The sequence below is a fragment of the Macrobrachium rosenbergii genome, chromosome 27 (genome assembly GCF_040412425.1).
Source record: "Macrobrachium rosenbergii isolate ZJJX-2024 chromosome 27, ASM4041242v1, whole genome shotgun sequence".
Lineage (NCBI taxonomy): Eukaryota > Metazoa > Arthropoda > Malacostraca > Decapoda > Palaemonidae > Macrobrachium > Macrobrachium rosenbergii.
In genome coordinates, this window is record NC_089767.1 from 36,491,508 (window position 1) to 36,507,573 (window position 16,066).

A 16,066-nucleotide genomic window follows, 5' to 3' on the forward strand; every position below is an offset into this window, starting at 1 on the left:
GCTCTCTCTCTCTCTCTCTCTCTCTCTCTCTCTCTCTCTCTCTCTCTCTCTCTCTCTCTCTCTCTCTCTCTCTCTCAAGAAATAACCATTAGTAGAGTAAATGCCATGATATTCTTTGTTGTGTTCGTGTGGCCGGAGGCTCGCTAGCAAACATTTTTCATTTTCTACTTAGATCAAGGACATGATTAGTGTGTAAAACTGTTTTCTGTATTTTCTTTCTATGTTCTCTCTTGTATAACAAGAGCAATATACAATCATCTCGTCAAAAACGGAAGCCATTCATATTTTTATCAAATCGTTCTCTCATATACTCGTCATTAACACAGGTAATCCCTGAATATACTTCCCTTTATGATGTAATATATCCACAGAATTGATATCAGTAAGGAAGGGATCTTCCAGTATATCCAGCTCCACTTCCTTCCATTTTTATATCCATTCAAGTCATTTAAACCAATCCCTCTGTAATATATCCACAGGATTATGGGAAGAGAATTTTAAGTCCCTTCGAAATGGGCCGTTTAGCCTTCAGCCACGGGTTCTGTACTTTGGCAACTGTACTGAGCCTGTGCTTGGTGATAGTGCACAGCTCTGAAGTCCCTTCCCAGAAGGTAAGTTGAAAGTATCTTGGCTAAAAAGTGAATGAATGTTGACAGATCTTTAGCTCAAATATTTATTTATTTATGGTAAATTTTGCATTTCTTTTTACTAGAGAGCTTAGGGACTTTTGAATAGCATCTGTACTTATTCAGAAGTGTTTTTGTTGTTTTTGCACTGCATTAGGCTATAAAAGATATTGATTTTATTTTTTATTTTGCTGGGTACATACGATTTTAAGTCCTTATTTCCATTTTGCCAGCGTGTTTAGAATCTTTTGACTTATATCTGTGTACTTATTCAGAAGTGTTTTTGTTGTTATTTTCCCATGGAATAGACTACAAATGAAATTTTTTTTTATTCTGTTGGGTACATGCGTCAATGACCATGCAGACATGGCTTACAAATTTAACATCCCTGGATCACCATAATATATTATAATCCTTCTAAAAGAACTCTAGTAATGCATGGCCTGCATTCTTCTTCATCTCAGTCACGTGGTGTTTATCAGTGTTTATTATTGGTTTTCGTGCACAGGCTGGTCTCGGATACTTGATCTTATAAGACTAAACTTTTTATGTACTTCAGAATCTTACTGTCAGAAGTCTGTGAAACTGAAGAATAGTGATTTGTGTTGTATAGAAGAAAACATGCGATTTTCTAGATTGAATTTACGGAAGGTACAGTTCGGCAAATGTTAAAGAACTTCCAGCAATCGTGAGAGTTGAATGATGTCCTTGAGAAGTAATTACGATTGTAGAACTTACTCCAAAAATTGTGACAAGATACCATGCAGATAAAGGTCATTATTATTATTATTATTATTATTATTATTATTATTATTATTATTATTATTATTATTATTATTATTATTATTATTATTATGGAACAAAAAAGAATGCCCTCATTGCCGAAAAAGATCGAGTTGAAATTGAATAGGTACATAGATAACATATGAATTATTAACCACTATAGTTAAATAATACTGTACTTGTAGAACAAAAGTCATTCCGTAACTTCAGAAGCAGTCGTACACATTGGCGGTCATAGGGTAGCTGAATTATTAATTAGGCTACTCTGTATTTATGCTGTGTGAAGATCTAACTTATTTTGTAACAAGAATTCTTTCCGCAACATTCAGCTTGATCTGACTTTACCTGTCACTCCTGAAACGCCATTTCTAGTTTTGATAAATGCAACATATAAACGTTTAACCATATGTATATAGGCAAAATTGATTGCATTTCAAAAATCTGCAAACAGGGTTATTTAGTGACAGAAGAGAGGAGAGAGAAAAACAAAGTGCAATAAAGTCTACGGACATTACACAACACTTTACATCAGTCTAGATTTCTGAATATACAGTACAGTCAGAACTTGTTGGTCACTTTTACCAGATACAGTCATGACAAAGAGATCGGATGCTTATTCATCTGAAAAATCTACTAAACTAACGTAATTTTTGTTATCAAGATTAAAAGAATTTGTGTAGGCAAGTTCATACATACAAGATTGTCTTGCTTAACTACAGAGGTACTGATGAATAAACTTCCATTTGCATAAAGTAAAGAATAAAAGTACATTTAATAAATGCTTCTCTGAGGATGAATTACTCAAAATCACACTAAAAAAACAAGTAGAAAATGCGCCGAAGTTTCTTCGGCGCAATCGAGTTTTCTGTACATCCGCTACAGCGTATCATCAAGGCCACCGTAAATAGATCTATCTTTCGGCGGTCTCGGTATAATGCTGTATGAGCCGCGGCCTATGAAACTTTAATGACTGCCGGGTGGTGGTCTGTCCTATATCGTTGCCGGACGCACGATTATGGCTAACTTTAACCTAACATAAAATAAAAACTATTGAGGCTAGAGGGCTCTAATTTGGTATGTTTGATGATTGGAGGGTGGATGATCAACACACCAATTTGCAGCCCTCTAGCCTCAGTAGTTTTTAAGATCTGAGGGCGGGCAGACAAAGTGCGGACGAACAGACAAAGCCGGCACAAACTAAAAACCTCTTATCTTCGAAAACTAAAAACCTCTTATCTCACACATGACAGGTTACCATTCAAGAAAGAGGAAGGAGGAGCGAAGCTCCACCTCCAACCACGCCCACCCTAATTGACAGATTCGCCCTGACAGCCAAGACCAAATGGGAGAATCTCTGGGGTCTTAGCAAAGAAGCGCCGTCTGAGGTCTTGAGTTCCCCGGCGCAGACGTCGCTTGAAGACGACGGTAAAGAAGAAGAAGAAGAAGAAGAGGAGGGAGAGGGAGAAGAAGATGGTGGTTACGTCTTCGAGAAGCAGTTCCTGGAGGACCCCTTCTTCGACTTGGACTATCCTTCTCAGCAAGAAGAGGATGGAGAAGAAGATAGTGAGGAAATCCTTCAGAGAGGATTTCTAGAAGACCCGTACTTCGATCTTGATGGCTCTCAGCAAGACTTCGATGATGATGATGGTGATGATAATGATGGTGAAGAGGATAGTGAAGAAGAAGAAGAAGAAGAAGTCTTCGAGAGGGAATTCTTAGAGGACCCCTTCTTCGACCTAGGCAAATCCCAGTACGACCTCGACAAAGAGGAAAAAGAGGAGGAGGAGGAGGTCAGGAACGAAAGCGACCCAGAGGGCACCATTTCCGAAGTCGAGCTGCTCGACATCGACTCCCCCCAGCAGCAAGACGTCTTCGACATCAAGCGAATGAAGCGCAAGCTTCAGCTGAAGAAGCACAGGAACTTCCAGAAGATGAAGAAAAAGATGAAGCAGAGGAGGAATAAGAAGAAGAAGAAGAAACAGAAGCAGAAGCAGAAGAGGTACATGAAGGAGGCTGCTGACGCCCGCAGGATGAGCAGACTCCGGGAGGCGAAGGCGAAGGCGACGCGGGCGGAGAAGCACTTGGAGTTCTTCCGAAGGGAGAAGAAGTCCCGAGGGCACGTCTCCTCCGCCCCCGGGAGGAGGTACCTCAGGCCTCCTCCTCCTCCTCCTCCTGATAGGCCTAATATTGTCCTCATTGTGGCGGATGATTTGGGTGAGTTTTTTCTTTCATTGATTTTTTCTGATAACATTCTCTCTCTCTCTCTCTCTCTCTCTCTCTCTCTCTCTCTCTCTCTCTATATATATATATATATATATATATATATATATATATATATATATATATATATATATATATATATATATATATATATGTGTGTGTGTGTGTGTGTGTGTGTGTGTGTTATATATTATATATTACGTATTGATTGATAGGTTACAACGACGTCCCCTGGCACAACCCAGACGTGAGGGCGCCCAACATCCGGAAGCTGGCCCGCCAGGGCATCATCCTGGAGAACCACTACGTCCTGCCCCTCTGCACTCCGTCCAGGGCGGCTCTCCTGACGGGGGTATACCCCTTCAGATATGGAAAGCAGGTTAGTTTTTCGAAGTTGAACTGGTGCCCTCTAAAGTATCCCGTTGGAGAGCGGCGATGGTTCTCTGCGGCGTCCCTTAGGCCACTAGCTGCATCCCGTTTCATTCCCTTTACTGTCCCTCCATTCTTATTCTCTTTCTTCCATCTTACTTTCTTCAACCCTCTTCTAACAGTTGTTTCATAGTGCAACTGCAAAAGGTTTAGCAGTTCCTCATTGGACGGGTTGGTATCGTTCACGGCTAGCACTCTGCTGGGCCCGCGTTCGATTCTCCGACCGGCCAATGAAGAATGAGAGAAATTTATTTCTGGTGATAGAAATTCATTTCTCGTCACAATGTGGTTCGGATTCCACAATAAGCTGTAGGTCCCGTTGCTAGGTAACCAAGTGGTTCTTATCGACGTAAAATAAATCTAATCCTTCGGGCCAGGCCTAGGAGAGCTGTTAATCAGCTCAGTGGTCTGGTTAAAATAAGGTATACTTAACTTAGTTCTGAATGACCTTATAGGTCCTGAATGACCTTATAGGTCCCAGCGCTTGACCTTTGGCCAGAATTTTACATTCCATTCCATTCCATTCTAAGGGAAGAAAGTAGATGTAATTCAGGGACGCATATTAAAATGGTATTTTGCAGAAGAAATATTCATTTCTGTAACAGCAGCATCGGTCATTCTGAAAACACTGGCTCTTGTTCTGACGTTCTGCACTGACAACGCATATTAAAGGCGCCTTGTCCTTGGTCGACCTGTCGATGACATTTGATCGCTATTTTTTTTTTATTATAAATTGCATAGTTAAATCTGCTTTCAGTTCGTTTGGCAACGTGAGTGAAAAGTGAGTGTTCATATTTACTGTTGTCTGTTTGCTTGTTTCTCCTTCTGACATAAACTTTAGAAATGTTTGTTTGGTCGAGAACACGTGATGTGATTGACACGTGAATAGAATTGCCGCTGATTATGATTGACGAGTCACGTGATTTATCAGTGTTAGTGCTTTGCACGTAGAGTTTTTGAATAAATTTAATTAACACCTAAAAGAAGAGAAATTTTTCCCTGTTAGGGGGTAGTGGCGTCAGTGCACCTCACGTGGTGCACAGTATGCATTGCTCAAGGTTCTTTGAGGCGTCCCTTCGGCCCCAAGCTGCAACCCCTTTCATTCCTTTTACTGTACCCCCGTTCATTCTCTTTCTTCGATCTTACTTTCCATCCTCTCCTAACAATTGTTTCAACATTATTTTCAACGCTGAATGACCTCATAGGCCCCAGCGCTTGGCCTTTGGCCTAAATTTTATATTACATTCCATTCCAAGAGAAAATTTGATATTCGTAATCAGAGGTTTTTTACCTCTAGATAAAGATTCCTTGTACTCCAAATAATTCCACATATCACTTTTACACTATCAGGTAAAAACTAACGAAGATTTTATATTATTTTGTTTATTTTGATTCCTTTGTATCCTTACACGACAGGCAGGTGAATCCTTGCCCCTCAGTCCTACAGGACTGAATACTTCCATCACCCTTCTACCAGAACGCCTCAAGGATTTGGGATACAGCACCCACCTCATTGGAAAGTAAGTGTGATACAGAACTCCCTCTGTAATGTATACAATTTCCTGAAGTGAAATAAACCGTTTGACTTATCAGTGTAGAAATATAACTTTGAACTTTGTTGTTAAAGTAAGTTTTTGCAGTGACCTTCCCATCTCTGGACAACCTTATCATGGGATGTATTCGTCAAAGAATTTGATTTTAGTAATAGACAAACTGTGGACTCGGTTTTTATAAGTAGGTTTTGTAATGACCTTCCCATTCCTCCAGGAAACCTCATTGTGTATTCATCAAAGAATTTTATTTCAGTAATTGACAAATGGTAATTGATGAAATTTACTTGTATTGAATTGGTTTAGCATATAAATAAATTGATAATTAATTTAATTTTTTTTAACATCGAAGTTCAACTGCCATTTTGAAAACTTAAATTTTTATTCCATTTTGATCGAAATTAAGTGTATGGAACTGATGTAGCATATTATATCTGAATAGATAATTAATTTAAGTTTACATTACAATAATTAAGCACCTATTTTAAAAACTTTTTAATTTTTGTTCCATTTTGATAGAAATTAATTGTATGGAACTGATGTAGCACATTAAATCTGAATAGATAATTAATTTGATATATTTTTACATTACAATTAAACACATATTCTAAAAACTCTTTTTAATTTATTTTTCCATTTTGATCGAAATTAACATTGTGGAACTGATGTAGCATATATGTGCATATATAATTAATTTCATTTTTGTTGACACTAAAAGTTAAGCTCCCATCCTGAAAGCTTCCTTTAACTCTTGTTCTTTCTTTTCTCCTTTGAATGGGGCTCTTTCAGATGGCACTTGGGTTACTGCAGCTGGGATTATACCCCGACAAGGAGGGGCTTCGATTCCTTCTACGGCTTCTACCTGGGTAGCCAAACCTACTACACTCAGTACAAGAAGATGGGCCGCAGGAAAGGTGGGTCATGCAACATGCCCCTTTGGAGGTGAATGTATTCTCAGTGTTTTTGATGTCTCTATGCCTTTTGCTGTATCGGCTTGTTTCCTGTTTATATATTTATACACATTTTCCTTAACTTTCCTTTCTCTGCCGGCTCATTTCTTTGTTGTTTTGGATATCTACAGGGCCCTTGCTATATTGGTCTTATTTTCTATTCCTGCATGTTTATATATTTATCACCTTTTCCTGTTACTCTTCTTTCTTAACTGGCTGATTTCCGTTTGGAGCCCTCTTGGGTTTATAGTCTGTTGACTTTTTCTAAAAGATTTTTCAGCTGAAGATTTACAGAAAGAAGGATGTCTGGTTTTCTGTTCCCTCATGTTTACAAATTTATCATCTTTTCTCCTGTAAGTTGTCTTTCTCTGCTGGGCCGATTTTCCTTTGGAGCCCTCTTGGGTATCTAAGTCTGTTGACTGTGTCTGTAAGGTTTCTCAGCTGAAGGTCTACTGTGTCCATAAGGGTTTTCAGGTGAAGATTTCAAGAAAGAAAGATGTAAGAAACATTGTCTGTGTCCCTATAGGTTGACATAAATCAAAACAATTCATTTTTTAATGGGGTAACGAAGTGAAAATTGAGCTCTGAACAATGTCCGCTGTCGTAATCCCAAATTCCTGCAATGTCCTTCAGACTTGAGGACAGGGCAAACCACTTGTTCCTCCAAAACATTAGGGCACCATAAACCACCTGTTCCTTCAAAACATTAGGACCTCACAAACCACTTGTTCCTTTAGTCATCCTTGTTCCAAAAACATGAGGGGGAACCTATTTCTCCAAAACATTAGCACATCATAGACCACTTGTTCCTCCAAAACAGTAGGACACCATAAACCACTATTTCTCCAAAACATTAGGACATCACAAATCACCATAAATCACCTGTTCCTCCAAAACATTAGGACACCATAAACTACCATTTCTTCAAAACATTAGGACACCATAAACCGCTATTTCTCCTAAACATTAGGATACCAAAAACCACTACTTCTCCAAAACATTAGGGCACCATAAACCACTTGTTCCTGCAAAGCAATAGGACCTCACAAACCTCTTGTTCCTCCAGGATCTCTCTTCTGGTGGGACACCAACGAGGTCGATGACCTCGACTACGAGGACTACGAGGTCACCGAGGACCAGGCCTCTGAAAACCTGAAGGACGACCAGCGCAAGAAGATGGAGGAGGCCAAAAGGGGCCAGGGAAGGAGGCGGTCCCGCGGATACGGCAATCAGGACGAAAATGGCGGGAGGGACTTCCGGTTGAATGAACTGCCCCTCGCTAACGTCTCGGGATACTATTCAAACGTATGACTCCTGACGAAGGAATTTTTCCATTGATTTAATTTGTATATTTGTGCTGACTTTCTAAGGAATATGTGATTTAATTTTTGCAACTAGAACACCTCACACCGTTTTATTTAAATATTTTTCCACTATTTCCAAAGATTTTCTGTGGGATTGCAGGACTGTAAATTGCATTTCAATCCACAGTATATATTTTTTAATTCTCGTTTTAACCCTGATAGTGCTGCAAAATTCCTGTGTAATAATCATTCCCTTGTATTATTATTATTATTATTATTATTATTATTATTATTATTATTATTATTATTATTATTATTATTATTATTATTATTATTATTATTATTCACAAGATGAACCACTTTTTCCTATGGAACAAGCCCACCACAGGGACCCATTGACTTGAAATTCAAGCTTCCAAAGAATATGGCGTTCATTTGAAAGAAATGACAGAAGATAATAGGAAATACAAAAAGAAGAGATCAGTTATTAGAAAAAGATAAATTAAGAAAATAATAAATAAACAAATGAAAATTAAATTATTAAAAGTGCAAGGAGAATTGTTTTAGGGCAGTAGAGAGCAGTCTCTCCTTCAGTCCTTTCTCTTGCAGGATCTCTACGCCGCCAGAGCCGAGGACGTGATCCGAGCCCACGCAGTAGAAGACGGCGTGGCCAAGAGTCCCCTCTTCATGATGCTCTCCACCCAGGCCGTCCACGGACCCATCCAGGTTCCCCTGAAGTACCGACGAAGGCACACGGCGACCACGAAGAACCTCGCCAGGAGAACCTTTCTGGGTATGTATGTAGTGCCTTCAGTGTTCCTCACGCAGTGCACTGTGTGCGCTGTAGGCATCCCTTAACGTTCTTTGCGGCGTCCCTGTCGGCCCCTAGCTGTAACCCCTTTCATTTCTTTTATTATACCCCCTTTCATATTCTCTTTCTTCGGTCTTACTTTCCACCCTCTGCTAACTATTGTGTCAAAGTTTTTTTTCAGAATTCAGTGACCTCATAGGTTCCAGCGCTTGGTCTTTGGCCTAACTTTTATATACCAATTCCAATCGCGTATGTACTAAGAGTCCTTTGAATTGTAAGTTAAATATAATTTGTATGGATTTCATACTATAGAACCAAAGTCTCTGCTGTTTAATTTCAAGTCTGCCATTATCTTAGGGTTTAAACAACAGCAGATGTAAGGGAAATGTCACTGTACTTGCTTAAAATATCCACTCCCCACCTATGTTAAGACCTGGGGAAACGAATCATTGGCTACTGAAGACTCGTCATGAAGACCTATGCGCTTCCCCAAAACAAGAGTTTGTGGTTAGCTAAAGTTTCCATTTCAACATGTGGTAATTTGTACAGCATTTTATAATCTCATTACGCTTCACGTTCTTTTTTTCAACTTCTGGAGGATAAAATTCAACGTAGTGCTTTAAGGCTGTCGAATATTGATTGGAATATGAGAATATTTCGTGTATAACTAATTCACGCACAAGCGCTTTGAACAAGATCTGTTTTTTTTTCTCCAGCGTTAATAGGAACTTCAAAAGCGTGGAATACAATGACACGTATCCTTTGCATTGTACCTGTAAAAGCCTGGAACGCACATTATAACGAATTTAATTTGCTTGATGCATTTAGAGTCATCTCCTCTTTGAACAGGTTTCAAAAGATTCAGAAGCTACGAACGTCAGGACTTAATATCGAATATATTTTTCCATGTTTTCATTAATGAATAATATTTGACTTTGTATTTTTCTTTTTGTTTTTCAGTTTCAAAAAGCAAATGGAAAAAGACGACGTTTAAAAATATGTCTAAAATACCAGTGTTCAAAAACATATATATTATCGTTTCGATTGGTGATCGTTCTGATTGGTAATCTTCTGATTGGTAATCGTTTTGATTCGTTCTGACTGTTAATCGTTTTGATTGTTAATCGTTCTGATTGGTAATAGTTTTGATTGGTAATCGTTTTGATTGGTAATCGTTTTGATTGGTAATCATTTCGAATTGGTAGTCGTTTCGAATTGGTAGTCGTTTTGATTGGTAATCGTTTTGTATGGTAACCGTTTTGATTGGTAATCGTTCTGATTGGTAACCGTTCTGATTGGTAATCGTTTTGTTTGGTAATCGTTTTAATTGGCAATCGTTTTGTTTGGCAATCCTTTTGATTGGTAATCGTTTTGTTTGGTAATCGATTTGTTTGGTAATCGTTTTGATTGGCAATCGTTTTTTTTGGCAATCGTTCTGATTGGCTACCGTTTTGTATGGTAATCGTTCTGATTGGCAATCGTTTTGTATGGTAATCGTTTTGATTGGTAATCGTTTTGATTGGTAGTCGTTTTGTACAGTAATCGTTTTGATTAGTAATCGTTTTGATTGGTAACCGTTTTGTATGGTAATCGTTTTGACTGGCAATCGTTTTGATTGGCAACCATTTTGTATGGTAATCGTTTTGATTGGTAATTCAAGCGTAAATGGATCACCAAAGATTAAGATAGGACTGGTTGTCCTTGTAGCGCCTACGTTTGGAAGATGCAGGCCGCTATTACGGGCCACCTAATGCCCAAATCTACCTTACGAAGATTGGGAAGAAGAGAAAGGTCAAATGATAAGGTGGAACCCCAGAAGGAAACGATAGAAACGCCTCTTGAAAACCGGGAGATTATAGAAATTGGAGACATATTTAAAAATGAACAAAACGCTTTCGATATTAAAAAGCGTTTTTTTATTTATTTATTTATTTATTTATTCACTTATTTATTTACATATTTATTCATCTATTTATTTATTTATTTATTTATTTATTTATTTATTCATCTATTTATTAATTCATTTATTCTTTTATTTATTTATGTAATTATTTATTTATTTGTCTATTTACCTATCTACTTATTTATCTGTTTATTTATTTATTTATCTATTTATTTATGTTATTTTTATTTACTTGTCTATTTACCTATTTACTTAATTATAAATTTATTTATTTATTCATCTATTTATTTATTTGTTTCTTTACCTATTTACTTATTTATCTATTTATTTATCTATTCATCTATTTATTTATTTACAGCATTCATCTATTTATTTATTTGACTATTTACCTATTTACTAATTTATTTATTTATTTATTTATATATTTGTCTATCTACCTATTTACTTATTCATCTACTTATTTATTTACTTATTCATTTACTTCCAGGAATGGTGGATGCTCTGGACGACGTGGTCGGGAGAGTCGTCGAGCAGCTGAAGGCTTCCGGCCTCTATCAGAATTCCGTCATCATATTCACAACTGACGTGAGTCCCGTACCCAAATTCCTGAGATGTACTCTAGTATTGCACCAGCCCCGGTTTTTTTGCCAGGCCCCTAGGTTAGGTTAGGTATGTTAGGTTAGGTTAGGTTAGGTTAGGTTGGTTAGGCTAGGTTAGGTTAGGTTAAGTTGGGCTAGGTTGGTAAGGTTAGGTTAGGTTAGGTTGGGTTAGGTTAGGTAAGATTAGAATCTCAATAGTTGTTTGGGTGTTGGAAACATAATGAGATTATTTTCAAGAAAATTCTATGGTTAGTTTTTAAGATATGGCATCCTGGTTTTTACAGGGAAAGGTCTCGGTACTCAGTTACATCTAGGGAAAATGCGTTCTGTTCAACCTTTTAATCTGAGGGGATCTAAATTCTTAGATATTTTTAAACTGAAATAAATATATCACAAAAGCTAGCGTCTCTTTCTTAGGTCGAAATTCTTAGATATTTTCAAAATAAGATAATATTTTTAAGATAAAATAAATGTAAAAGCTAGAGTCTCTTCGGTAGGTCGAAATTCTTAGATATTTTTAAGCTAAAATAAATATATCACAAAAGCTAGTGTTTCTTTTGTAGGTCGAAATTCTTAGATATTTTTAAAATAAAATAAGATTTTTGAGATATAACAAATACATCACAAAAGCAAGCGTATCTTTCGCAGGTCGAAATTCTTAGATATTTTTAAAATAAAATAAATATATTAACCTCTTTCTCTCTCTCTACCTCTAACCCAGAACGGTGGCAACATCCAGGCAGGTGGGAACAACTTCCCTCTTCGAGGTAGCAAAGGAGGCCTATACGAGGGAGGTACCAAAGGAGTGGCCTTCATTCACTCCCCTCTACTCCCCAAGTCTGGCTTTAAATACAATGGGTAAGAAAGGAAATTGAATATTTGTATAGACATTGACTTAGACAAATCAAGCAAGGCAGATGATGACTTACGAGTATAAGTTGTTGATATTTATAACTCAATAGCAGGAAAAAGTCAGGGGAACTTAAGAGTTTTATTCTGAAGAAATAGGTGACATTGCAACAATGCAGGAATGATTCTTTTGTTTTACTTTTTTTGTAAATGACGTCATGGTAGATACAGAGGAATTTTAATTATTATAATTTGTTACTATTTATAACTCAGTAGCTGGGAAAAGTCATGGGAACTTTGTCGTTTTATTCTTAAGAAGTGCAGTAGGTGGGTTTGTAACAATGTAGATTTTTCTGTTTAATATTTTTTTCTTTTTATAAATAACATCATAATAAACACGATGAATTTTCTGTCAACAATTCATGTGTATCTTCACTGATTCATAATTCTACATCTGCACTATTTATTGTCTTTAAAATTTATTCCAATGAAAAAAAAGAATATTGATAACAGATCAATATCGAACTTCGAAACTTGAAAAAGTTACACAAATTGGAGAACAAATATATTTAAGAAATCCACATACTGCTTCGGAGCGTCATGCTGCTTTTTCAGTGTGGAGACACTAGATGAGTTAATTTATTTCTTAATGACTCATGATAATAAGTAGTATATATAAAATCTACTGGTCACTTTTTACCAGGTACGTCTGTAATTTTAGTAGCCACAATACCCTCATAACTTCTCGAATTCTTCATACTTTTTTGGATACGCTTGTCACCACAAAGCCGTAGATCCAAGTGCAAGAAATATGAAGTAAATTCTGACATCCGGCAGCAGGATTCGAACCCACATCCCGAGTATCATTTAAGGTGACTCTCCTTTCAGGATGATGCACATGGTAGACTTGCACGAATCCATCCTCCACATAGCTAGGAATGGCGCATCTCTGTCCCGCGGGCCAGGATGGCGAAGGGAACTTCTAGATTCGTGGGAGGGCCACCCCTCCTACCATTCACGGGGCGAAGACAGAGACGGTATAGACATGTGGCCCGCCATACTGACCAACACCGAGTCTCCGAGGAACTCTTTTGTTTACAACGTGCGCAAGAAGCCACTTCGGGGGGCCATTAGGTAAAGTGGGGCGAATTGTTCCGTGAGATGCTGGGTAGTACGATTTTGCTTGTGTTAAATGGTTAATTTTTTGTGAAGTTATGTGTAATTGTAGATGTGTCAGAGCGAGAGAGAAAATATGTCGAATTGTGTACCCTTGAAATATGGAGTAGAGAATTATTATTATTATTATTATTATTATTATTATTATTATTATTATTATTATTATTATTATTATTATTATTCAGGAGATGAACCCTATTCATATGGAACAAGCCAACAGGGGGCCATTGAGTTGAAATTCAAGCTTATAAAGAATATGGCGTTCATTAGAAAGAATACAGTCATATGATGGTTCGTTACTGTAAACGGAAAAATACTTCTTATTACTAGTACCTAGACTTATTGGACAAGCAAACTAATGTCTGTCTCTAGCCCAAACCGAACGAAACCAGATGCAGAAAGGGTAGACAATAACCCCATATTTTGAAGAGATAAATTGCAATGGTACCAAAACACAGCCATGTTTTTTCCAAAATTTCTCTCTCAAACTGCCATCCTTCCAGGAGGAGAAACTGGAAACTGATCATAGGCGAGGGAGGGAAGTTCGACGGCTGGATTCCGCCGACAGATGTCTCTGCAGGTGCCCAGGGCATCGACGAGGAAGGGAAGTGTTGTTCCACGTGGCATTCGAGGATCAGAGACAGACATCTCGCCCTCTACAACCTCAAAGGTCAGTGAGATTCAGGGTCGAGGGCCAGTTTAAAATCAGATTGCTAAAGAACCCCTTAAAAGCAGAGATACTGCTCTCTCTCTCTCTCTCTCTCTCTCTCTGAGACAACTGACTCTTTGATAGGTCAAGCTGAGACAACTGACGTAGATTTGATAGGTACGCATCTCTCTCTCTCTCTCTCTCTCTCTCTCTCTCCTTGAAACTGAGACAAGCGATGTAGATTTGATAGGCAGTATCTCTCTCTCTCTCTCTCTCTCTCTCTCTCTCTCTCTCTCTCATTGAAACTGAGACAAGCGATGTAGATTTGATAGGCACGCATCTCTCTCTCTCTCTCTCTCTCTCTCTCTCTCTCTCTCTCTCTCTCTCTCTCTGCTTGTTCAAGGATTCGTTGGCCTGCAGAATCCGGTTCTAACAGGAAGAGGTTACGTTATAATTAGACATAACACATTACGTAGCTATTTTTTTTTTTTGTAGTTAAGAATGACTAACGTTTTGTCCTTTGTTCAAAATAGCTATAATTCTATATTTGCTTTTTGATGGTTTTCATTTTTAATGGTAGCTCTTACTGTCCTTTTAATGCAGGATGTACTATTCGCGATTATAAAACACTTTGACAAACAAATGCTTGATACTCCCATGTTATATATATATATATATATATATATATATATATATATATATATATATATATATATATATATATATATAATGTATATGTGTGTATGTTTGTATGCTAGTACACTTGTATATACAGTACATATGAAAGATAACTTTATTTTAAGATATGATAAATAATTGCTTTAATTATGAATATATCAAAACTTTTTTACACATTTTATACACAACATACACAGATATAAAAGTGCATATGTTGATATACTTTCATATGTACATAAATCTATAAGTACAAAAGAATTTGCTATAAGTTCGCCAGGTTAAAAGATTTGATTTTGCCCACGAATCATTAATCAGATTTTCTGGACGTTTTATCATTTCTGTAAGAGTCTAGTCAACTTGCGTAGCCATTCACCAATTTTGAATTGAAAATACCTCCATCTTTGTTTGCCACTGCATTCAGTAACAGCTTTATCCTTTCCACTTTATTCGTAGATGACCCGTTGGAAACGACCGACGTCTCGTATCTCAACCCGAACGTGACATCGACTCTCAAATCTCTCCTGAAGAAGTATGCTTCCCAGAGCCGCCAGCCACACTTGCCCAGAGAGGATCCTCTGGGACATCCTAGCCTCCATGGGGGCTTCTTCTCGCCTGGCTGGTGCCAAGCGATCGTCTAGGTCTCTGGGTGGGAGATTTTTTAGAGATATTGAAGCCCTAGAGATGTAAAACGTTCATTTTACGAAAATTGGAGGCTTTTGCAGTGTTCTGAATCACTCCTGTGTGTGTGTGACTAGGCTGGCTAACTGTTCTTGTACATTCTTGCAATTCCTGTCGTTCAGATCGTGAAAATTGGAGGTTTCTGCAGTTTTTTGGGGTCACTGTTGTGTGTGTGTGTATAACTAGGCAGGCTATCAGTTTCTGTCGTCATAGGATACCATATTTAAACCGTTTGTGACTCGTCGTGTGCTTGGTCAGTACCAGAGCTGTGGTAACTGAGGAGGAGTTTCAAGATGGACGCCGGAGACACCAAGTTGATATCGTTCATTCAAAGCTCAGTGATCTAATTGTTAGCCAGTTCAGTGGTTCTAACATATTGTTCCTTTTTCATAACGTAAATGGAAATAACAAATCGTATGTAGAAAATCCAGTTAAAGTTCACGTTGGAACTGACTAAGATCAAAAAGTTCTACGCTGTTAACACAGGACAATATTATTTAAACACATCACAGAAATTAGTGAAAGTTCCATATGGCGTGATAGACTTTCCGAGAAAATATATGACGATAGATATTTAAGATATTTAAGAATGATTTTTCTCTGTTTCTGAAAACCCATATTGAAGAGACACAGACTCCACAGTAACTGGAACAAAATATGTTGGTCTATCGTCATGTTTGCATGCGTAATAATTATACACTCCAGTAAGACAAGCGAGAATAATCATAATCATATTTGAAAATCATTTATTCATGACAACATTCAAAACTAACTGCTATGACGAAAAGCCTTTAAAATGTAGCTTTTTCTGAGAGCAATAAAAAAAAAATATCAAAAGGATAAAATGCAGCTATAACTGAG

The 16,066-nt window shown here is 37.6% G+C and overlaps 1 protein-coding gene across 1 annotated transcript; it reads left to right on the forward strand.

Annotated features, from left to right (window-relative positions):
- Nucleotides 1-247: 247 nt before the first annotated feature.
- LOC136853640 (arylsulfatase I-like) lies at nucleotides 248-15,973 on the forward strand. Its single transcript, XM_067129468.1, has 13 exons — nucleotides 248-326; nucleotides 480-611; nucleotides 2,660-3,623; nucleotides 3,845-4,008; nucleotides 5,475-5,578; nucleotides 6,398-6,522; nucleotides 7,625-7,863; nucleotides 8,472-8,655; nucleotides 11,064-11,161; nucleotides 11,897-12,033; nucleotides 12,913-13,158; nucleotides 13,704-13,870; nucleotides 14,981-15,973. Exons 2-13 carry the CDS (start codon nucleotides 513-515, stop codon nucleotides 15,163-15,165), a joined length of 2,712 nt encoding a protein of 903 aa, XP_066985569.1. The 5' UTR covers nucleotides 248-326; nucleotides 480-512; the 3' UTR covers nucleotides 15,166-15,973.
- The last annotated feature ends 93 nt before the right edge of the window (nucleotides 15,974-16,066 follow it).

Coding starts and splice junctions, on each gene's coding strand:
- LOC136853640 (XM_067129468.1), top strand. CDS start 513: ATGGGCCGTTTAGCCTTCAGCCACGGGTTCTGTACTTTGGCAACTGTA. Junction 612..2,659: donor CTGAAGTCCCTTCCCAGAAG/GTAAGTTGAAAG, acceptor CACACATGACAG/GTTACCATTCAAGAAAGAGG. Junction 7,864..8,471: donor TCTCGGGATACTATTCAAAC/GTATGACTCCTG, acceptor TTTCTCTTGCAG/GATCTCTACGCCGCCAGAGC.